Here is a 25,728-nt window from a genome sequence, read left to right as displayed (position 1 = left end):
GCCGTCTGAATAAAAGAGTAAGAAAACACACACACACACACAGACACACACACACACACACACACACACACACACAGACACGTACACAGACACGTACACAGACACGTACTGTGAATCCCTCTCATCACCACTGCATCTTTCTTTTCAAACACCAAGGGACATAAATATAAGGGGACCTAGTCTCAACTCCCTGTTTACATTTCTGCTTCAAACAGAAGCCTCACAAATACAAAACAACACGAACAAACCAAAATCTACTGAAAAACCAACGCTATAAAAATAAATGAAAGAAGACCGCGCTACATCTGATCAAACACGGTTGCCTTCACACACACACACACACACACACACACACAGGACAGCAAAGACTCTGACTTTCCTCAAGCTGCGACTGCCAATCAGTGCATCTATTTGAGCTCCGCTGGCCGTGATGTGACTGTGCGTGTGTGTAAATTTCAAGAAGGCATCTGGCTGTCAGAGGCCGCACTCAGATCTGGGTGGAATGTTTGAAAAGATTTCTGGAAGACGGAAATAAAAGTCTGTTTCTGAATGCGGGAGGCTCCCCCGTGGTGTCTGCGATGGCTCGCTCGCTGCTGACAGGCAGCAGGAAGTGAAGTGGACGACAGGAGCCCTCTCTCGTTCGCAGACGTTCATCACTATTCAGTGGCCGTACAGACTGGTGACCCCACTCACACCTGCGCAGGCATCTCTAATGCCTGGGCCTGCCGGTGCTGAGGACAGGCTCATGTTTTACTTTACAAAGAGCTTGCCTGAATGAAAAAAGGGCTTCAACGAATCCAAGTCAGGGGATTTGCTGATATTTGCTGCACACAACAAGGAGGAAGAATGCTGGATATCCGGGCCACAACTGGCCGACAGATACCGCCAGAAAACACTGAAGTGTAGAAGGGTACATCAGAGACGTTATAGAGCAATCAACTCACTACAGTACACACAACAAATCTGTATTCCATTTATGTACACGCACATGCACACATTTCCATCAACAAAAAGATGAGAAAGCTTGTGCTTATATCCACAACTCATGAATGCCATAATGAGGACAACTGAGTTGTCAGGTTCAACTGTACTCAACGCTTTCCCTTCAATGCATTCCCTTTGTAATGCCTAAGCAATCTTTTTGTTGTCCTGCAGGAAGAAAAAAAAAATAGCAAACTGTTGACACATTCACTACAAAGCTGCTACAGGTTAGATAACACAGCAGGAGACATTCACAGGCGAGAGGAGAGGCGTCGGAGAATATTAAAGAGCGGGGGACGAAAACAAGAGATTTTCTGGCAGATATTTGAAAGCTTCTCGGAGATAACAGCAGTACATCCTCGGCGAACCGCAACCCAGTGTGATGTCTTCCCAGTCTAAGCTTGCTTTCTCTCACAACAGTAATTTGGTTTGTGTTAACACTGGCTCTTTACAAATGAACAGATCACAGACAGACCGTTTTGCTTTCACACCACAAATGAAACGCACCAGAGATCGCTTGGAAATGGACTGAGACCCACATCTTCAAGCGGTCTCGGTCTAGTTGTTTAATCCGCAACAGACGGCTTTCATACCAGCCTAAATGAACTGAACAATTATTTGATCAGTCGAGCAACAGAAAATAATTGACAACTGCTTTTCTCTGTATTATATGATTGGAACTTGAATAATTTTTGGATTGCTGATCGGTGGAAATTTGGACTTTTACACTGCGAACGAGAATGGACACATGGCAGTAAAGTGTCCTGTAATCACAAACGGTGGTTTGCCTGATTTTTCAGGAGGTGGCTGACAGTGAGAGCGAGGGGAAGAAACTTGGGACTTGTGTACTGCATGTGACATTTTACTTCATAAACGCCATTTAATGACATCTCAGTGTAAGCATCAACAAATCAAATGAGGTCGCAGAAGGGGACACTGCAGCAGGCGGAGGAAGGATAGAATTTATGTCTCCACTAGGGTACTGTGAGGGAGGAAATAAAATAACCTTTTTACAAGATGTTTTTATGAGATTTCTCTCTCACAAGCGAGCAAAGTAGGAAGCTGTAGGTCTGACCCTCTCAGACCAACAGATCACCACAATGACAATTAAGCTTATCAAAAATAATTGCTATTTCCTTTGACGTTTTCGGTGTGTAGCGTTGCCATTTACGGCTGCTAGAGTTCAGCGGAAGGTTAAAGAAGTTTTGCTAATTACTCACTTCTTCTCTGCTGCTCCATAGTTAACCATAAGTACATTTTCCAGTAAAAGGACAGTAAAATATCAGAAAATGTCAATGCCCCATGGTACAAGAGGGGTGGACGGTGCCCGTCAAACATCACGCACTGAGAGAGCGCCATGAATAGTCATGAGTGTGCAGATGAATGATTGTTTACTATCTGGATATCCAAAGAGACAGAATTAGTCAAATATCTGAGTGAGCCAGAGGATGATTTTTTTTTTTCGGTGACAGCAACCTGCCAGACTTCATCACGAAGTGTCTGTGACAGGTGAGAAGAGTCTGCATTCACCACCTGACATCTTCTGTCTCTCTCTGCCTCTCACGTCTCCTCCTCTGCCTCTTTTTTTGCTCTTAAAAAATGAACCCCTTCCCTCCCAAACTTATCAGTATTCTGCTTTTGAAATAGAGTTCACACTGCTTTGGATTCTTCTTAAAACTGAATTTCTCCCACATAACAAAGAGATGCATAAAGTGCACTCAAGTGAATAAAGGCCGTCTGTTCTGTTCGGTCCAACCAACAACACCAAATGTTTCCCGACAAAAAACACGGACAGACAGCACATCCAGAAGAGCCTGAGAGAAGAGGAGACTTTCTCTAATCTTTGCAGAGATGCAGTCTCGCTGTATTTCCCCTCAAAAAGGCTACAAGGCATGTGAGCCCTCCCGAGAAGTGCCAGAATGGGTGAAATGGGACGGCGTGTGAGGTTGCCAGCATGAGATGGCAGACACAGAACTTTTGAAGCCATTTGATTTTCCCCCAATATGTCGCCCGAACTCATCACTACAGGGGGTGGACAAGGCGCGGTTTTAATCAGGGGCCCTTTGTCAGCCCGAAGAAAAGAGGCGGAGTGTGAGAGGAGATGGAAGAGCAGACGACGAGGGGTTTGGGGAAATGAATGTGTCAAAGACGGATGCGGGTGTCCCAAGGATGTCACGGCACTGAAAGCGACCTGTGATTAGTCCTGGAGATGGATTTAGAGTTCAGTTTTCAAGCCGCAAATTAAGTGGATTTAGCACAAGTGTGCAGCAGTCTGCATGTATATTTATGTGTGAGGGAGGATCAGTGAGGGCAGCGTACAGCGCAGATTCTTTTTAACATGAAAGAAAAGCCACACACTGAGGTAAAAGTTGAGGGAGGATTGATCCTTTTCTTCCCGTTTCTGAAAGCTGCCATGGGGAAGAAAAACTTGGGAACATATGGTGTGTGCTCACAATGGTGTGTGTGTGTGTTTGATTAGCTTGGTTCCAGTTGGAGTTCATATGCATCTTTGGGTGTGTGTGTAAGCGTTTCCTCGCCAGCGAGAGGATGGTAATCTCTATTTGTGTGTATTGTTTTGTGCGAATGCCCTTGTGCACATGTGTTTTGTTTGTGCGAGTGGGCGGATGCAGGTTCATTGGCTGGGCACATCTGTGATCACAGGCTGTTGTTGACTCTAAAGTTATAAGTCTGTCCTCTGAGTCGCTGCCTGTCTCTGGCTTTCATCTGATCCCCCTCTAGTGCCGAGCTGCAGGTGTCCCTCCCCCTCTCTCGTTGTCTAAATCCTTTCATTCTCCACTTCTGTCTTTGTCTTTATCATCCGTCTGAAAAAAAGTTTATTTTGACCTCCTCCCAAAGTGACTCTTCAATATGATTCAATAAACTGAATCAAGTGTTTTAAATTGCTGGTTTTATGATGGATGTTTGAATGGGACACCAGCTTTCCAGAAACACTTAAGGCCCAGACACACCAAGCACAGGACAGTTTGGGGCCATCGGTGAGTGTCTGTCGCCCTAGTTTTTGCGGTGTGTCCCGCACCATCGACTCTAGTCTGCCCGTGTCGGAGGCTTTTCGGACAATTCAGCATGTCTAATCGGTGAGAGAAATCACTGCTCTGATTTGCAGCTTAAGCAAATCAGTGCACGAGAAGAGAAACGGAAGTGAGGAAAGCAAGCCAACGAGTAAAGTCAAGAGGACACACACAGAACGCTCTTCTCATTTTTTATCTTCACCTCATCTGATCATTCCAATACACGGATATTTTCACAACGACATGGCCATTTGGAATGAAGCTAAGTGGTGAGTGAGAGTGGTGTGAAAATGGCGCTTTGTTTCATGTACGTATCATAACAACGGCTTGTCCTCGGTCTTCCGGTTTTCACGTTTTGAATGTTGAATACAGACTATCGCGACCTGCTGGTGTGGAGAGTTATTTCCTCTCACGCAGGCGCTGAATGTACATGCAAACTGGCTGTCGGCTGTCGTCTTTCCAGTGTGTTCAGTTGCAACTTGTCGGCCAAGACAAAGGCGACTTGACGCAACAGTTGGCCTTCATCGCCTCTAGTTCTTTGATGTCGGTTTGGTTTGTCTGGGTCTTTAAATTCACCATCAAGTAAGAGTCTTCAACAAGCCCCAACTGTACAGAAACTGCTAATATAACGTTACCAATCTCAAGCAGGTTTAAAGTCTTTACAAGTTTAAGTTTTGACCGCACTAAACGTAAATATGACTGCTTTGGAAAATGTTGAATCAAAACTTTTTGTGAGACATTTAACCTATCACTGGGATTTATAAGTCTAGACCTATAAATCTTTGTGGCTGGAGCTTTTATTGTGGGTTGTTCTGTGGACAATGGCACAAGGGGCATTTTTAAAAAATGTCTATCTGAGACTGTGACATTTCGACTCAGGGCGAATTAAGGGGGCAGCCATAAAAGTTAAACCAGTTTTATCATCTTGAATCCCAAAGTAAGACTTACAGTGTCCCAACAGAAACGAGAGAGAGAGAGAGAGAGAGAGAGAGAGAGAGAGAGAGAGAGAGAGAGAGAGAGAGGGAGAGAGAGAGAGAGAGAGAGAGAGAAACAAAGCAAAACTGACAAGTCATAACTGAAACTGCTACACAAAGATATTTCTAAAATAAGGGTGGATTCAGGTTTGGTTAGTCAGCAGTTCATTGGCATACAGTTACATGATTTCTGGATAATGAGGTCCTTCAAACTTTGAGTCCTGACATTCCCTGAACAGTAGAGAAGTTGTCTAGTTTGCCACCAACACTCTCTCTGCCTGTTTTAATAGAAACCTGCTGTTTGGCCTAATTTGGAAAAAAATTAGAATGGGAAGCAAGACGTCAAGCTAAGGTTGTTATAGTCACTAAAAGAACAGTGTGGGAAGCTGCCCTGGGATTCAGCCAGGTATTATCTATTCAAAAGGAAGTGCTAATGTTGGACTGAATGAGAAATGTGCAGGTGAAACGGCTTGAATTTTAATATACACACAGGAGCAAATGGGTAGAAAGAAGCTCTTAATTGGGAGTAAAATGAATGATGTACGTGCAAAGAATAGATGAGTGATGGAACAATAGCTAACTGACCAGCTAGAGGTCAGAGCTTTATTGTGAAAGGTTTGAAAAGAATTAAAAATCCTGCAGAAAAATGTTTGAGCCAATGGATAAATAAAATTGTTAATGGACTGCAATTATAAAACGCCTTTCTAGTCTTCCGACCACTCAAAGCGCTTTACACAACATGTCAGCATTCACACACTCACACACACACACACACTGACGGCAGAGGCTGCCATGCAAGGTGCAAACCTGCCCCATCAGGATCTAATCTAAATGCTCATTCACACACCGATGGCACGGCCTTCGGGAGCAATTTGGGGTTCGGTATCTTGCCCATGAACACAATGCGTACGGGAGGAGTCGGGGATCGAATAGTCGATCTTCCGATTAGCGGACAACATGCTCTACATCTGATAAAAAAAATCAACTCCATCTGCACCATACTGCCCACATTTGGGTAACGCGAGGAAGATAAAGCTCCTCAAGGTAGACCCAGTTGGACATCTACATACGCATCCATTTACCTTCCAAAGATGCCAGTTTAAGTTAAACATCATATGACCATACTATTCAGTATATTTTGTCTTGGTCGGATTGAATTAACCTGCATTTATACAAACATTTTAAAACACAATCTACAGTTCTATAATAGCTTGAATCTCAATTCTAGCACAGCGGCTCCCAACCAGGGGATCAAGACCCCAACAGTGGTCACAAAATTAAACCTTAGGGGCCTACAAAAAGACTAAACTCTGCCACCAAAAACTCCTTTGTTCATTTGTCAGACTTTTCTCTAACCTTTGCTTTCATAAATATAAAAAAACTTTTAGTTTGACCTCTAAAAATGAGTCAAATAAAACAATCTGAGACAAGAAAATTCAATTCAAGTGCTCACAACTCACGGACATGCACCCTGTGACGACAAATAGACAATGCATTGTGTTATTCCAAATTCAAACTACATGACTTTAGCCTTGATTTTTCCACTCATTTCAAAACTTGTCATTGTGTTAAAGGTTCAAACATAAAACAGACTGGACATTATTCATACAGGAAAAATATTCTGACTGCTTTGCCTTAAATGCCAACCAGTGTAGGATAATCATTGTCACACACGCACAAATGCATATAATTTTGACAGGAACAAAGATGGCTATCGAAACGTTTTTCTCGCCACTTACTTGATGTAATATGGAACCTTATTCTGAGAAACGGCACGTTGCCAGGGGAGCTGTACAGACGCTGCAGAGAGAGAGAGAGAGAGAGAGAGAGAGAGAGAGAGAGAGAGAGAGACAAAGATAAAGAAATAGGAGAGATGGAGTGGAAGACAAAAAGTCAAGCAGTCAAAATCGAAACACCATCTTAATAAACATTGCAGAATTTCACCATGCAGTACAGTAATCCATTTAGTGTCTGGGGCTTGACTTGAATGTAATTCTCACATCTAACACTTCCATAATAACATCTATGTAAAAAAAAGACTCTTACTGTGCATGAAATTGAGAGAAAAAAAAGTAAATGGGTATTGCTTTCTGGGCAGAAAGAGGGAGGAGGGAGACAATAGGGCATGAAGGGAAAAATACATTTAAAAAACTGTTTAGGAAAAGGAGTCCAGGTTTATGTTAAACTTTGCGGATACGATAGAAGACAATAAATCCTGACTGACAAAGGACGTCTTAAACATGACAAGCTGATACATTGTTAAAACGAGCCCGATATAAGACTCGAGAAGCTCTCAAGAGCAATACGGAGCAGAAATGTTGCTTGATTTATCGCCCTCCCACTTTCCCTCCTCCTTGACACAGCTCTACGCTGAGATAGGGAGATGAAAAGACAGTAAGAGAAAGAGATTAAGTGAGATTGGGAGATATACGAGATGGATAGAGCGAGATAAGGACGCGGTACTTTATTGATCCCTGGGGGAATATTAAGCTACTAGTGTAATGAGAGCGAATGTGTGATAGAGTAGATAGTGTCATAGTGCCAGGAAGATGAAAGGAGAGACGGAGTGCTGTTTTGTCTGGTGCGGTTGCTGAGCTTTCAGCAGGGCTTACTTGGTAAATTCATGTCTATCGGTGACACGGCACGGCGGGCCGAGCTTACCACCTGCTCTGAATCACACGCCGTCCATTTTGTCTCTGTGTCTGACCGCCAGTAAAGCAAATCAGGTGGAGCAGAAGAACACTAATGGCCGTATGATTATAGAAAATGACATTAGAGAGAGAGAGAGAGACACAGGGAGGGAGAGTCTGGCTGCTTTGTTTAATGTTCACACTCGTGCATTTATCTTTTCTCTCTATAGCTCTGCCTCTACCTCTCTCTGTTCCTCTCTCTCTGCTAATGACCACTCTAAAGAGGGAGAAAGAGGAAGGGAGTCAGTGGAGAGCTGTAATTAAGCCCTGCATTATTCAAGAGTGAAGTGCCTCGTCTGCAAACTGTGTTTGTGTGTGAGTATGCGCATGCACCCACATGTCCCCCGAGCATGCATGACTGTGAAGCGTATGGCCGAAGATTAGAAGATGGGACATGAAAAAAAATTAGGGGGGATGTGAAACAGTGCAACTGAGTGGAAACAAACCAAATCCTCCCGAATGTTTCTAATTACATAAGAGAGGTAATTGGCTCCGTACTTACTGGAGAGGAAATGTTGGGAGGAGGGGCCGAAGTCTCGGTGGGCTTCCTGAAGCAGCTTCAGTCTGTCCTCCACCGCCACCTGCACGATGACCACACAGACAGGGAGAGAAGACAGTCAGTTGTAGGCTTGAACGTTGTACTCAGAGAAAGAAATAGAGCTTTACAGCGGCTGCAGTTGGAGTCATGGTTGGGATGAATTCAATTTCAGTACAATTAAGTTGGCCGTGGAGTTGCTGCAAAACCCCAAGCTCACAAAACTTTAAGTATGAATATTTACTGTATCATATTTTGAATGAGTACACCAGTGGTTCCCAAGCTTTTTCACGTCAAGGACCCCTAAATTGACACAAATTGGACCATGGATAGGATTTTCACTTTTATACAGTATGTGTTATTACAGAAAGTGTATGACACCCATGACCGAAATAGTCATACATTCTGCCATCATGTTTCATATGGACGGAGTTATAGTGAATATAAATTGTTCTACTTCTTGCTGCGGACCCCCTCGGCCTCACTTTGGGAACCACTGGAGAATAGAATTAATTTATATTCTATGTTTCTGTGTATAGCGGTTCACTGATATGAATAGCATTGTATAGAAATGATATACAGTAGCACAGTTGAAAATCACTTTGAACTAACTGAACTGAGGAGAATTTGCTCCAATCTCCTGGATACCCACTGCACGTAACACAGAGTGTGATTACATGCACACTTATCCTGGTTGTTACACTTTCTCTATATGTCCAATAGACCGGAAAAGGGCTATGGGTGCAGTGTAGATACCCTGCAATGTTAATAATGTAATGTTGATCAATGGCACACACAGTCTTGTACAGTTTCAAACGTTACACAGACTGTATTATTCCAAGGCAAAGTCACACAGCTTTTTTACTGATGTTTCACCTGTTTGTAATCGATGTAAGTCTATGATCGCTAATTTAACACATTCTTTCTGGTCATGCAGTAAACTTCAGTCAAAAACATGCTGGCATGGTACACAGATCAGAAACCTGAATGATATCAGAATCATGTGATGTCTCAAGAGTCTAAAGCATCCTGTGCAAAGGTTCCGTAGATTTCCTTTTTCCTTATACACCCCATATTTCCTTTATTATTACATAACTATATTTCTAAAACAAATAGCCTGCTTACCAATAATGCTATATCAACTCAGTGCACATCCACACATTCACTCCTGTACCCCTGTGAAAGCTGCATATTGACCTCTCAGGTGGTGCACCTGTGCCCTACGCGGCTCTGGGGTTGCTTTGCTCCATGAGGCTGACTAGCAGGGCAGTATTGGCAGTCTGCAATATTGAGACACACACACACACACACCTCAGGCGCTGTGGCAGCCAGATCACAGCTGTCCACACAGGGATCCTGGAAATAGTCACTGAAAGGCCAATAGCTCAGTTTCTTTCTGGCCACTAATGGCTATTATGGCAACTGTCCCACCGAGAGGAAGACGGGAGCTGTCTGCATATGAACACCCCATCATCAAACTACACAGTCAGCCCCGGCTTATTAGTGAAGCTGTCGCCTTCCTGCGGACTGAAAGAAATGAAAAGAGCGGACAACAGAGAGAAGTGTGCAGTCCACTGAAACTCTGCCCTCCCCTGTCTCAGTATTTGAGTTATGGTCATTCTCCAAGGCAGAGAGACTATTAGTACAGTACATGAGAAATATCACAAGGCTACAAATTAGCCCAGCTGCCCAGTTTCTCTCTGCGGCAGCTTATAAAAGGGATGACTTTAGTTTTCCTTCCAAGATTTTCATTTTTTCCTCAACATATGACTGCCTTTCCTGCTTTTTTCTGACCAAACTCATTTATCTTCAGCAACAAGGCCGCATTGCCGTTAACGACACGTCTGCAAAAGTTTCCATGGCAGTGTCTTTGAAATCGGGGTCTTTCTGTGGCTGCCTGTTGTCCTTCAAATTGATGCCATCACAGCTGGGCGTTGTGACCTGCATTCAGTCCTCCTACCACTGAGCACCACAGCCAGCTTGGTCAAGGATCTCAAAGGCATTAAGTCGTTAAGGAGAAAAACACTTTGCCATCACCTTTCTCTGCAACTATCTCTGTCACGATCCAAATATGTACTGTAGATATAGAGAAGATGAGATAACTTGTCAATCACTGAAAGAAAAACAGAGCTAATGTTTGAATTAGGCCTGATGAGGACACGGCGTAAACAAACGGGACAATCGACCTTGCTTGATAAGGAGAACGTGTCTGAAAGAACCGACAACTCGCACGCTCGCTGATTTGAATTGTAAACTCGTACAAACTTAACGGAGGATTTCAATCCCTAATTCACAACCAGCATCGCTTCTCTTCTCTCTTCCTTCTGATGACTTGTAAAGAGACTCCTCCACGACTTTCCCTCTAGGGCTGAGACATGCTCCACTCTGAGAAAACACTCGGCAAGTCCCCCAGCGGATCAAGCCGAGACACTCGGGTGCGTAGAGAGCCAAGAATGTGACTGGTGTTCTGTGAGAATAGTGTCCATTGATGTGCCGTGACAAAGTGTCGCAGTGAGCGCAGGAGCTGCGTTCGAATAAAACAGGTACACAGGTAGAGGGACAACTCTCAGTCCCCTGTGTGTTTGGCTGACACAAAGTGAAATCAGCATGAGCACGGCGAGAGAAACTGAGCGAGAGCGAGACAAAGAGATAAAAACACACAAGTAGGCAGAAGGAGAATAAAGAAACAGCAAGAAAGAGGATAAAGATATATTGATACCAGCATTCATTCAGGCAAGCGTGGACAAAATGCTGTCGGAAGAAAAGTGGCAGGGAACCCAGGAGAAAGCAAGAAAGAGGTATGTGGTCTGTTCTAACAAGTGCAGATGACTCAAGAGGATTTAAAGTACCTGTAGTAGTTTCCATCTCATGTTGAGCTGGTCCAGTTGTCTGGAGGCGGTGGAGGACAGCTGGATGTCCAACGGTGTCAGCTCTGCAGAAAGCTCATTAACGTTTCTTACATCCTGACGTAACGGGGCGATCTCCTCTCTGAAGGTCTGAACACAAAGTGAAAAATTGATATTGTAACTGTATTATACTGTAATTATAAACTAATTAATTTAATCATGATGTTCCTGCTTTCATAAACAATAACTTTCCTCATGCACACAATATCGGTTATCTTCTGTCTCACCCTAATTGCTGTTTAACTTTTTCTTGTTTACTGTGTTGACCTCATGATGTCTAATTGGAGATAAATCATGTTTTAAATTGAGTTTTGCTGTGCTATAATATCCATTTAAAGGACCAGTGTTGTAGGATTTCAGGGGATATATTAGCAGAAATGTAATATAATATTCATAACTATGTTTTCATAAGTATATAATCACCTGAAACTAAGAATCGTTGTGTTTTTGTTAGCTTAGAATGAGCCCTTCATATCTACATAGGGAGCGGCTCCTCTTCACAGAGTCCGCCATGTTTCTACAGTAGCCCAGAACAGACAAACCAAACTCTGGCTCTGGAGAGAACCTTTCTTGTTTTTACATTACCTGAAGGCCAGAGTGCAAAACCGTGGTACCGTCGGCCGACGTCTGACTTCTGTCACTCCTATATTAGTGTTATCATGGTAAGGATGGCCTCTGAGCGAGGCCGTTACCACGGTTTTGCACTCTACAACTCATGTTACCACAGTCTTTTAAAGGGAGGAGTGAGCGGAGGGATGCTCAGTTGGTTGCAATCTGCAACCACACCACTAGATGCCACCAAAACTGGAGAAGACTGTTTCCACTGTTCTGATCTATCTTCATTTATAAATAGATTAATAGTTTTATTCAAAGTGGAAGGATGCCTACATGACATGGATATTAAGAGATATAACTGGCCAGACTGTCCGTACCACTGGGAGGCAATCATTAAGATGTGAGGCGGTGTAACAGACGGCCAAATGAATGCAACAGTGAAGGACTTGCCATTGCTCATGCAACCTGTGAACTATTAAATTTGATGATTTTCGGTGCCTCCTCCGACCTCTTTTTCTCCTCCGTCCTCTAAACATTCATTTATTGTTTATTAGTAAGTCATTTTTCTGCCTGTAAACTGAATGTGTTGATGATTTCTTGGCCGGGTCTCCTTGGGAAAAAGACACCCTCACATTTGATGAGTGGCATTTGCAAACAAACAGGACAGACTCATCAAACCGAGGTACATCATCAAATCAAGTGTCATTTTGTTCCGAAGAGAAAAAGAGAGAGGCGGAAGTTGTGTGAGAATTCACAGCCATGTCTCACTGGAATTATTGCAGACACTTATTTCATGGATGTGCAGTTTCAGCTAATACTTCTACTGAAAAGAATCACAATTGTAAGCACCAACTTTACAGTTAAATCAGTTGGTCTTGTAGAAGTTAAAGGAAAGTTGTATATAAGTTGTTTCAGTGCTGCATGCTGTAATGATGTACAGAGGGGTGGGGTGTCTAACTCCTGACTTGATGTCTTGATAATGATGGTGCTTTGGCGAAAGTGCACACAACAGCAGTGCTGTATCTCTGTCTGACTCACCATGGTCTTGTCGATGTGGTCCTGCAGAGAGTCGATCAGCAGATCCCCCACAGGCTGCCAGGTAACTTTGGACTCCTCCGCCCGAGTCAGCCGCAGGTCGAGCTGGTCCATGGAGCTCTGCAGCTCCTGGAGTCGCTCCAATGCTCGCTCCACCTGACTCTGCCAGCCGCCCATGTGTCCCTTCAGACGCTCCCATCGCTCCCTCACCTCGCCTGTCTGCTTGCGGATGGCCCGTGCCAACCCTCGGGCTTTCTCCTCTGGGGTGAGGTCTGGAGGAAGTGGAGAGAAAAGACAGGATAAGAGCCAAGTAAGGCAAAGACCGTTTTCATGCCTTTTATTACTCTTTAATATATACTTAGTTTCCGTACCACTACATGGTATCCGCAGGGATATTTTCCACAACCCTTAATAAAATTGTCCTGCACCAAAAATGCGACATATTCAAATCCTTGCAAATGGCTCTTATTATTTCAGAAACCTGAACTTCTTCAATACACTGATATAAATTTCAACATTTATGTACTTTTATATGCTAGCTACAATTCAAAGAAGAGAGAGAAACATTCTCCATATAATTTCATGTCAGATTCTCTTACTCAACTAGAGAGTCATTTTTCACCAGTCGATTTTCATAACATGGGGGGGTCCTAACATACGGAGCTCTGTCATTTAAAAAAATATATATCTTAAGGTACTGAATAAGCCTTTCTCGGGCATTTTCCCTCTTCCTGCACATTATTTTCCATTACTCCTATGCCTTTTTGTTTGATTTCAGCTTGGGAAAAATAAGTAAAGCTCAAGATGAGGAAGGAGAAGAGAAAAGCAGAAGGTAATAAAAACATAAAAAAGGATCTCTATTACAGTGAGGGTGGGAGTAAAGGCAGCCGAGGCATGATGAAAGTGACCAAAAGAGAGAGAGAAAAAAAAGGGGCGAGAGACACACAGGATGAAATAATTGTGACATATCAGAGGATGCAGACAGAGAAGAAAAAAAGGAGTGGGCAGAAGAGGAAACTGCTCCCCAAATACTGACTTTAACTACAAAGAAAGATGAGCAGCTTTTATGAGTTCTAAGGTTTCCTCTCCAGGGTAGTGACAGGATTACCGTCTTCACCTGTTGCACCTCTCTCCCTCCCTCACATGCACACACACACACACACAAGGCAGACATCTGTGAGACGTACTGCAGGTGGCGCCTCATGCAGATACACACAACGTGATGCTGTCTGTCTTTCGTAATGAAGAATGTGGGGTACAAACAAAACCAAAAATTGAGTGGCGTACACAAAACTAAATTACCGAGAGAGAGAATGTAAGACAATTGAAGTCGTTAAGACTTTGCTACAGTGTCACTATAAGAAATCCCATCTCTACTGATTAAAGAACAAGCAAAGCCTCTCATCTTAGATCAGCTTTTTATCTATTTATACAATGAGGCGACGCTTTGATATCCGTATCAAAGATCACAGACAACAAGCCTATCGGAATGCGCTCTGAAGTCTCGCCACACCCCTACACAGCCCCCTGGGATGGTTTAATTATTTACACAGCGGAGTTTTAGTTTGAAGGGAAATGTGCTGACTTAACTAAGACTTCCCGGGCCGCATCCGACGGAGACGGAGAGGGAATGCTGAATGAGTCGGTGCATATTTCATTCTCGGGTGTGCTCTGCGAGACATTGGTATTACCACCAGACTTTAGTGAATGGTGTTTCTAGAGCACTTAACCTCAAAACTGGGCCAAATAAGTCCTCACATTTGATTTAGAGACATGCAGACGGGCTAGCTGTGAATGTTTAAGTGCTTTTTGGTACATAATCAGACACCATGTGGAGTCTACACGGGCGTCAGACACTGAACATGACATCGTAACGTATAGAGCACTATTTTTACCCTCAGCCATTTTCATTTAGTGTCCGAGTGTGAAATGTATCCACTATATAGTGCCTTAGAAATTCCCCCACAGTGGAATGAAAAAACTAGTGTCCATGGCTTGTTCACTACTTTCTGGCAGTGTTGTAGTACTCAAAATTAGTCTTGGTTTCAAAACCGGTCTCGTCTCGGGATCGACCACATTTTAACTCGGCCTTGTCTCTGTCTCAAACAAAGAGGACACAGGATTATATTTCAAGACCACAACTATGGGGACATCACTAAATTGTTACTTGGCACTAAAAGTGTAGACTGGAGAGGAATCTTCATTTGTCTTCTGGGGGTGTTTTCTTTCAAATCAATTTGAGGAGTGCCTCTGGTTTACTTATGCCACATTTTATCACAAGTGTGTCATGCAGTGTGGGACTCGCACTGGTCTGGTCTTGGTCTTGACTTGGTCTCAACCCCTTGAAGTCTTGGTCTTGTCTCGGTCTGATACACTCTGGTCTTGGTCATGACTTGGTCTCGGTTTCGGTGGTCTTGACTACAACACTGCTTTCTGGTATCAGTCCCACAATACAATTAGCTGCATTTTATAGATGCGTAAATTACAGTTGTGCAACACTACAGATGTCAGTGATGACACAGAACGCTCCGTACAGAGTAAACCACTGAGGGTCTATTATATAGGGCAGTGGTTCCCAAACTTTTACACATCAAGGACCCCTAAACTGACACAAATTAGACGGTGGACACCCATTTGATAAGGTTTTGTCCCCATTTTGTCTCCCATCTGATAGTTTTTTTTGCTTTTAAAGGTGTCATACATCATACACTCTGTCATCGTGTTACTTATGGATGGAATTATAGTGAAAATAAAGTATTCCCCTTTTAGCTGGGGACCCCCTGGAACTCCCTCAAGGACCCCTGGGGTTCCCCGGACCCTACTTTGAGAACTACAGATATAGGGGAGTATGTACTGTAGATATGTTTTCTATAGAGAGTGTAAACATACCCGTCTTTGGCTGCAGGTTCTTGCGTGGCTCTCCGGGACCCTCGATGGGCTGGTCAGCGAGAAACGTCCGGGCTTGATCCAAAGTACTGATCACCAAGTGCTCACGTTCCTTCAGTTCTGACCGTAGTACCTGCAGGAGAAACACAGAGTAACGGGTTAAAGGTTAGTGTTACCAAAAACAAATGACTTTGTTACTTTGGTAAATGGTCTTGCATTTATATAGCACTTTTCTAGTCTTCTGCACACTCAAAGGGCTTTACTCTACATGTCAGCATTCACCCATTCACACACACATTCACACACTGATGACAGAGGCTGTCATACAAGTTGCCACCTGCCCATCATCTAATCTAAATGCTCATTCACACACCGATGGCACAGCCTTCGGGAGCAATTTGGCATTCAGTATCTTGCCTAAAGGACACTTCGACATGTGACTGGAGGACACCCGCTCTTCCTCTGAGCCACAGCCGGCCCTAACTTTGTAAAATAGTTTTTGCAATGTCTGAAGACAGAATAAGCCATCTCAATGAGAGAAAAAGTGCATTTGTAAGCAAAGTATATTTTCAACAGTGGATTTGCGAAAAAGGGTAATTAATGCGTTTCCTCTGCAGGTATGTGCTTGTTTGACTCTTGTCTCCTTATCTTGTCAGCGCCAATGAACTCCACATGAACCTGCTGTATTCTGAACACGGCGTTGTATCCAGATTGCTGCTCCCCCCCACAGAAATACCTACTAATCAACCACAACTGCTTAAATCAGCTCCGGCTTTCATTATATTACGGAAGAGATGATTAACTCGCACTCTCACATACGACCACGGAACAAGAGCAGATGTTTACGTTCAACTTCTGGACGAGATAAACAACAAGTCTCGACGGCTAATTAGGTGATCGCTGCATAACAAATCACTGTCGGGCCCAGTCTTCCCTTATTAAGAGGGAAAGCAAGAGGTAAGGGCCAGAGAGCAGCGATGTTAGGAGTGTCAGCGGGAGTGAGAGTTCTGTAAACAGAGCGGCGATTGAAGGCGAGAGTACGGGGTCAAACCGGCCATCTCCTTGAGGTCGGTGTGAAATTAGCTGAGTGATCTGCAGAATAAAGTGAGTTGATGGGAGCTATAACCCTGCAGGAATTATCATTACAGAGCCGGCTAGAAATACCCCATCCTGCTCATCTTCTTAAACAGCAGCTCACACTGCGATGGACAAATTACCACACATACACACACATATATAGCCATCCACACACACACACACCAGGTCAGAAAGACAGATAGGAAAAGTCGAAAAGACACTTTTCTTAACCTCATGTCAAGTATCATCCTCGCAACAGCTCACAGCAGGATAAAAAAAAAAATGAAACAGAGGGAGAAAGCATGTAACAGTATAATTATTCTTGTTTTAATATAAGTGTGACCCCTGGGGGACTTTATTGCCTATCGGAGTGTGTGATTGCTTTGTGAGGAGGCGATGTAGTTTAAGATGCTGTGAGGCAAGTTGATTAGATGGGACGACTCGCTTTGATAAAGTTTCACACTTATCAGACTTATCAAACGGACGGCTGCAGCTAAAATGAGACACCAAAAAATTCTGTTTTGTAGTCGTGCACGCAACGTTGACTGAGCGGCAGATGACAACATGCTGGGTTCAGTGGGATCGTATATACAGTACCATCTGGAGAGATAAGAGGAGATTGGGGAAAAAATAGCAGGGTAGGAGGGTGGGAAGGAACAGTCTGCTCACAGGCTTTGAGATCACTGCTTTTTGTTCTAGTTTCAAAATAACATTTCAGGGAGTAAGTTTCTGTAAAAAAGTTAAGTTTAGACCACTGCAATGACAATTTCACACAGCCTCCCACGGACAAATGTACCCTCGCGCGGAAATGGAGCATCCCGCTGAAAACAAATTAAATCACACTTGCTAATAAATGGTGTGCCCCGTTCCAATGATTTCCTACCAGCTCATATGGAGGAGACATAATAGGCAGGTAGCTCAGAGAGGGGACCTTGAGAGATAGAAAGTAAATGAGAGGTGATTGAGGAAGAGGAAGAGAGGTGTGTATGTGGAGCCGAGATAAGAAGAGGAGGGTGGGGAGCTAAGCTGCGAGGACAACTACCGGTAGAAACCAACTTCTCGCTTTTTCATCCGCTTTTTGTTTCGCACTCAGAGATTTGTAGGCGGTTTAAATTGGGCTTTGAGAGGGATTGAATTGAGTGTGAAGGGGTTGTTTATTCACATTGCATATTGAGTTTAGCAAGTAAAATATTCTGATATCAGTTTTGTAACGTCACAATATTTTTTTCTCCTGCAAATCACAGATAGCGGCTCAGTGAGAGCACAAACAACATCCTGGTGCAAACATCCCTGGTTGGATAAATCACAGACGCCTGATTACAACCAGATGTAAAAGGAACTCAAACTGTTGCTGCTGCCAAAATATTTACCCACTTTGGCTCTGTTTTGTGTGTAGTATCGCTGATTTACAGATTATAAAGAGTGCATAGAAGATTTTCAAAATGTTTGCCTTAGGCCTGGGTGGTAATTTAATATTATCTAAGGCTACAACTAACAGTTATTTTCAAATTCAATTAGTTTTTGATTATTACTTTATCTGAAAGGGACAGTGCATATAAATAACATTTCTGAAAATATGCCATGTGTACATGGGAAGTGAGTGGTGAAGCGAGAGAGAGAGCGGCGGCGATGGGAGCGTGTAACGTTATCGATCCCGGTGCAAGCAGGAAAAGTTAACAGAGTTAAGTTTGTCCGCTCTGGGCTCCTGTTGTAACATGGCGGTGCAACACGGCGGACTCCGTGGAAAGGGAAGTCGCTCTCTATGTAGATATAAACGGCTCTTTCTAAGGTAACAAAAACACAACTCTCCTCCTCATCCTGCGATTTGAAAATTGCAGTAGGCCATTTTGTACTTTCGATACAATTTCGATTAATTGTGCAGCCCTAATTGAAGCTTCTGTTTTACACATATGAAGAGGAGTGTGGTCTCATGTACATTTCTGAGGATCAGCTTGCTAATTCTATATGTGATTTTGCATACATTTTGCATTTTACATGGATGAGAAGTGCTCAGAAGAAATCTGCTGATGAAAATCATGTGATTTGATCGAAACCTCCACAGCAGCTACTGGTGAGATTAAGAATGAACTTTGAAGCTCAATCTTTGTTAATATCACAATAATCATATTAATAACCAACACATGTTGAACAGTGCTGCTCGCCCCAAACATCATCCTTCTCTGTTGACTCGCTCCAAAAGAGACACAGACAAAAGAAACAGAAGGTTGTAACAAGTGTTGCCAAGTAATTCCCTCTGTTAGAAACAGCCTCTCTGTCTGCCATCCAGCCGGGTATCCTTGCAGTTCACACAGACGACAACACCAAAGACCTTTACCCAACACTCAAATGAGTCTTTTTAGTGAAACCTCACACTTGCACTCACATTATCAGAGTGTCACACAAGGACACAGTTTTTCAGAGGATGACAGCATGAAAGGTAAATATCAAACACATGTACAGCTTTCAGGTTAAGAAAAAAGCTTTTTTTTTCGAGCAAAATCCCAGGTGGCCTATGAGTGATAAGACACGACTGTCTGTGTCAAAGATAAAAAGGGCTAAGTCTTCACTATGCTTCACTAGTTTTTAGCACTGGCACATCAGACTATGGTCTGAATATGATTTGTGAGACCAGAAGGAGACAGGACTCCTGTCAGTCCCACAATACGTATGGCGTCTATCTTGTAGCTACAGTACGAACAACTGTGACCTTGGTTTTCTGTGTGGGGCGTGTTTGTGTCCAGCTCTGTGTTTGTGTGTGGCCGCAGCAAACTCTTATCACCGTGTGCCCTGTGCTGTGGTGGAGATAAGATAAAATCACAACACAGCTACTTTCAGAGCCCTGCCAAACATCCCTCTTTCCCGCTCACAAAACCCTGCCAGCCTCTCTGCAATATTACCGCACCCCTCATCTTCTTCCAGGAGGAAAAACGGACCACTACAATATACCAGCTGTCAACATCAGACAAGCACCTGACTGGGACTCAAAGAGCCTTCAAAAAACATTCAAAGAAATTACACATTGTCAAGAAACTGATGATATTTTTCTCTTGGCAATAAAAAAGTATTTTGAGGTATTTTTAGTAGAGGCAAATGTTTGAACTTGTTGTCTGAGCCAAATTACCGTTTGCAGCTGCATACAGTTACACAGCTCCTAAAGGAGCCTCAGAGTGACGGAGCCTGAACATTTTATTTGCTCCTTTGCCCTTAACATCCACCGTTATCTAGGAATAGCTAAAAGCTACTGATAGGTGGTTCTTGTTTGAAATCATACCGTCTGACATGCTCTACTAAACTACCGCTTCCGGCATGAACCATATTTAAATAATACCCACACCCACATGTGACAGACTGCTTTGCAGCGAATAAAATAGTAAAGCACAGTCAAGGAGAGACACCGCAGGCAAAAACATCTTCTTTCATGAACTGGTCAATTTTTTAGATTTTGGGCTATTTTGCTTCCATAACATGTCTTCTTTCAGACTAGTGGAAAGGAAACATCCAAGATACACATTTAGGTGTTTATTTTACCACAATTTGTCTATTTGCAACTGTAGATTGTTTCTAAATTTACCAAAAGATAGCATTAGATAATGCTTCATTTGCAGATTTAAATATGACATTTCAGAAAAGTTGTAATACAAAAAATAATCATCTTAATGTAATTAATCATATATCCTCATCAATCATTAATATCTATTAATTGAAGATTTGTACCCTATTCACCCTGTAGTGTCTTCAAAATGTATGGAATTTTACAATACACATCTTTAAAGGCCGTATTCTCAAAATTAGTTTTTTCTCATTCTGAGCCAGAAATCTCCACTTCAGTAGCACTTACATACACCAAACTTCCCAGTTTCATTCCTACATATATTCTGAAGGATTTTACAGAGCGGTTTGTTCATATATCATTCAAAGCCTGATTTATATATATTTTTTAAATCCCTAAAAACATGGCAAAAATTGATTTTTGCCAAAAATTGTTTTTGTAATGGTTGTTGATTTATGGAGTGATAATAGAGATATCCAAAATTCATGTTGGTATCTACCCTATTCATCTGGGGTGTCTCCCCTTAAATAATAATAATGCAAACTGTTTCAAAAAGTATCTTCAGTGACAGTTTCTAACACAACATAGTTACTTTATTATTTTCTGTAAAATATGTATTTGATATGTTTATTTTACAATGTTGCTGCTACTGCAATGATTTACAAGGACTTCAGTCCACTGAAGAGCCATTTTTTGTTGCTATTTTCAAATAGTCTGTCATTCCCAATGCAAACTTTCAACATGAAATAATAGGTTTTTTTTTGTCATTTCTATATTTACTGATTCCAACTACTAGTGTGTGGTCACAGTTATTCATTCATGTCTTAATTGATTATATTGTTTTACATGTTGTCTATGACCTGTATTTACTGATGTTTTGGTCACTTAGGGGTAGTGGAAACAAGCTACAAACACAACACTGACATATTATAACCTTTTAAGTTGTTTTAAGTTTTAACTTGTTATCAAACAGCTGTTTATTTACACATCCAGCAAACATGGAGCAATATTAGCATTCATTTAGAGTCTCTGTCCACCTGATGAATATATGTCCAATATTCACTCTCTTATTAGGTCTGTTTTTTGATCTTCATAAGAAACTCCTGAGGGAAATATCTGTTTAAATGCTCCACTATGTGGTCTGTCTGCCGTTTGGTACTAAACAGGTAGCGTACGGTTGGTTTTGAGAATTATTTTGCTAAAACAGCTGCACACTGTGGCTGGAAACGACGCTGATGACAGGAGTGAGAGTGAACCAAACCAGTAAAGTTGCAGGCAGTAAAACCAAAACAGATGACATGCAGGGAACTTCAGTGCCAGGTGATGCATTATTAATACAAAAATATTGATTATAGCAGCTTTAACGTTTTATACTGCTGAGGCGTAGTGTGGACATATTCCACTATAGTGGATAATAAAGCTGTAACATTTATTATGCACTTGACTAAAACAAAACTGTATTCAGCCAGCAGGGCTGCAGACTGTCACGACACAAGTCTGCCAACAAATGCAAAGGAAGCCGACAAAAACAATTAAAAGTTACTCAGAACGAAGCAATTGAGCACTAAAAAAAAGTCCTTCCTTTCCTAAGAGATAAGGTTAAGTCCAGCACAGCACTTTAATTCATTTCATTCTCCTTTACGTCCTGTCCGTTCAGGTGCAAATGGTGCTAATCAATCATGCGGGCACAATGATTAAGATGGGGTCTGTAGCGGATTGTTAGACCCTCCTCACTTTGAAAATTGTGCCCTGCTTAAGCATATTGGGATTGCTAAGGAAACAGAGTAAATTTAAATTTAAATAGAATCACACTTCTTGCTTGTTTGTCTTCATATTTACTCACTCTGAAACATTTGGAGGAGCGTTTGAAAAGATTCAACTATAATAACAATGTAGAAAAAAAAAAGCCAACTGTTGCTGAAAGATAAGAGTTGTCAAAAAATGCCCACAAGCACTTGTTCCCCAGCCTTGAAGCTGTTAATTTAATAGAGGAGATTGATGAGTTTAATCAGCTGGATGCTGACAGAGGCCTTTTATTGGATAATTGAATGTGCGATTAATAAATGCTATTATGGCCATTTTAGCGGGGAAAAACACAGACACAGATCAATACAGAGAGGAGGGAGCAAGAAGTCAATCAAGTACAACAGGACAATGTCCCTCGCTCTCTCTCTCTCTCACACACTTTTTAAATTCCTCCTGCGTGTTGCCAAATGAACAGAACTGCTTTCAGACAGAATCTGAATATCCTGAAAACAAAATGCACCCTATTTCTACCTCTAATAACTTCCTTTCTTCCACATATAAACCTCTTTCCATCCTCTTTCTTCCTCTTCCTGTCCATCACTTTCTTCTTCTGTTCGGACCACTGCTCTCTCATATTTTTCTTCCCTCTGATTCTTTAATAACAGCAATATCCGTTGCTCTCTGTTGGGCTAAGTGGCTTAGCTTTCCTCTTTTATCTCTCCAAGTCTCCCGGAAAAAAAAAAAGAGGGAAAAAAGACAGCTTTTTCCACTTAGCCCTTCTAAGCCCTACCTACCTCATAGATACCAATTTCCATATAGCTATACCTATTTCCCCCATCACACTGACTCAGTAGCTGTGCATCACTGACTGAAGTGTGCATATGTATGCGTGAGCACAGGGGAATTGCATGTGTGTGTGTGTGTGTCGGTGTAAGCAAGTAATAGAGCGTGACGTGTTCAAAGCCCCAGCTCTTTGTGCTGCTCAGCCCCCTCATCCCTCTCAGGGTCGCCAAGACCTCCAGGCCAATCTATTAAGAATACAAGACGGAAGCGAAGGGAAAAATATAACATAGTCAAAATGAAAAGTGAGCCTTCATCTCCCCTGTACCTATAATTTCCTATTCCAGCATCCTCAAAGCTGAAGACCCGGAGATGAACAAGGGAACGGAGAGAGGAGTTAGGGAAATAAAGGAGATGGAAAGACGAGGGAGACCAACAGCAGGACGGACGCCACGGAGGAGAGAACGAGACGAGAAGAGCTGAGAGAGGGTAATGAGAAAAGGAAGGTGAAGGTAGAGATGCAGGAAGATTGTATTCTCCTGCGGTTATTGTGTGCTCCCTCGGTCCCATTCCTTATCTAATGGAGCTTGTCTGATCTGCTGGGTTGAGGCCCGTCTCTGCTTTCTGTCAGGTTTCTGAGAACAAGACACGGAGCGCGCCTCGACATCATCTCAGACCTCAGAGGACACTTTTTGATTAACCTTGGCAGTTATTCATTGTCTCGTGGCTCAAAACATGGACAGAGCTGAAACTCAGATATTGAGTCCTTGATTCCGTTAACAATGGACTGTATATATAGATGGACGACTCGTCTCCACTTTCTCCCACTGAGTCTGCACTATCGCGGTATCGAAGTCCTGCCCACACACACCCGCCCGAGCCAATCACAAGCACGCCTACAGGTTGTTAGCGTGAGCCACTAGCTGCTACGTTAGCTCCACGGTAGCTGTTTGGCTAGAAAAATACAACAACTAACCATAGTTGACACATGTTCTATTACACAGACTTGTGACGATGATGGAAAGTTAACGTTACATCTCCTCTCTCGTACAACTCCTGAGCCTCCGGCTGCACGACTACTTCACTCAGAGCAGCTGTCAATCATAACAGCTGCTCTTATAGCAGCAAATTAAAACCAAATTTATCAGAAGAATTAACATCTGAACATACATCAGCATTATAAGAACTGCTTAAAATGACAGAAACCATCATTGGGAAAAATCGATCTGACGCATACTTTGATTTTTTAGTTTGGCCCATGTCCCATCCGTTAACATGGAAGGGGGCGGGCTTTATGGCCTATACTGCAGCCAGCCACCAGGGGGCGATCAAGATGTTTTGGCTTCACTTTCAGGGAGCTGTCACATCGTCGATCTTTATATGCAGTCTATGGCCTTAACTGGCAGAATATCTCTCTTTATTCCCATAATCCTAATCATCTCATCATCAATCTCTTTCCTTCACAGACTGATTAGTTACACTAATGAGGGCCAGATCATCGCTATTTGCTCCCTGGATACAGTATATTGACATGGCCTGGCGTTGCCCTGGCAGCAATATTTTAATAATATTGAAGTTTTTAGCCATGATCCCGGGGAAAATTATTCCTTTACGTTATCAGTTCTGTTTTTGAATGATGATTCTTCATTAAATCATTGAAAGACTTTACTTAGCAGGCATTACAGCGGCCAAGAAAATGATTGTCTGCCGATGCACAGAGCCCCACTCTGTCTCTACAATAGATCAATTATCTGCCATTCTCAATACTTTGTCTTTGAAATTAGAGGCAAGATTGCACATGGCTCATTTTTCTAATATTGAAGCCTTAGTTCTCCGTTTCTTTGTTGGGGGCTTTTTTGTCTGTTTTTCATTTATCATTTTCATCTCAAAACTTTACTTATCCTTTTCATTTCTTTCTTTATTCCTTCTCCTTCCATGTATTAGTAATAAGGTGTGTTTGATTCACCTTCTTATAATTGAGTACATAGCTTATATCAGCTTTTTTGGAAACAGATTGCGTCTCTGTGTGCATGATTGCTTGATTAGTCTTGATTGTATCTACCAATATGTAATGAGAAAATGTAATGTAATATATAATTACATAAAAATGATTTTGCTTAGAATTTAGACTGTAATAAAACCTTACACATCCTTAAAGCAGATGCACAGGGATAGATATAGTATGCACACATACAAATGTGCTTCTTTTAGGTGAAGTAAACGTCATATACTGTACACAAATGTGATGTACGTTTGTGATGGATGTTTGTGTGTCCTCAGAGTCTGTTGATCGGTCTCGGTGTGTCTGTGATCCGGCGCCCACGCGCAACAACACGTGTGTTTACTCTCCAGGCGTTTTGGGGGAACGAAATAATAGCGTGGTGAACGGAGTGCGGAGAAACGCATTACGATGTCAAGAGCGACATCAACAGTAGTGGCGGCCGGCGGACTGGGAGTAAACAGTAGCCACGGGATGAGTCATCTATCTGAAAGCAATTACACGCCAATGCACTATCACAATAACCAGTGGTTACAATAAATAATACAGTGGGGAACTCGGATGACAAATAGCAGCGATGACAAAGGTGTGAATGGGTCGGCACAATGAAGGTATCGATCGCTTGTTAGAATAAATGATAGTGTGGTATAAGGGTGATAAATAATAATATTTCTAGGAATGAAATAGAAGCGACAACAACACTGATTGCGTAGCAGTGATTTTGATATAGGTCTTTAACTCGGATACAAGCTTTGTGCATGTTGACTGCTGAGTGACCATAATAACACTGCTGATTAATAACCATGGAGGCGTGAAACATCATGCTGCGGTTATGCTCGACTGCTGCAATCTGTAGTTTAGCTAAACGTACTGTAGCCAACGTTCTGACCAGCGTGATCTAAATAATGTCAGGCTGATTACTGCTACTGCTTTACGACAACAGTGTCTTCCTGTGGTTTCAGTCCCGACTGCTCAGCAGATGTGT

The 25,728-nt window shown here is 42.5% G+C and overlaps 1 protein-coding gene across 11 annotated transcripts in view; it reads right to left on the bottom strand.

The window, feature by feature from the left end:
- utrn (utrophin) overlaps positions 1-25,728 on the bottom strand; it is a 196,271-nt gene that overhangs the window by 53,674 nt on the left and 116,869 nt on the right. For all 11 annotated transcript variants that reach the window (XM_037751076.1, XM_037751078.1, XM_037751075.1 and 8 more), the window contains 5 exons: positions 15,595-15,724; positions 12,709-12,977; positions 11,059-11,205; positions 8,177-8,255; positions 6,724-6,784 (listed from right to left, as the gene is read on the bottom strand). In XM_037751076.1, coding sequence (XP_037607004.1) covers positions 6,724-6,784; positions 8,177-8,255; positions 11,059-11,205; positions 12,709-12,977; positions 15,595-15,724 — 686 coding nt within the window. The remainder of the gene's footprint in view (positions 1-6,723; positions 6,785-8,176; positions 8,256-11,058; positions 11,206-12,708; positions 12,978-15,594; positions 15,725-25,728) is intronic.

Source organism: Sebastes umbrosus, chromosome 18, assembly GCF_015220745.1.
Source record: "Sebastes umbrosus isolate fSebUmb1 chromosome 18, fSebUmb1.pri, whole genome shotgun sequence".
In the NCBI taxonomy this organism is placed as follows: domain Eukaryota; kingdom Metazoa; phylum Chordata; class Actinopteri; order Perciformes; family Sebastidae; genus Sebastes; species Sebastes umbrosus.
The sequence above is the reverse complement of the archived record's forward strand: the minus strand, read 5'-3'. Positions and strand labels throughout refer to the sequence as shown.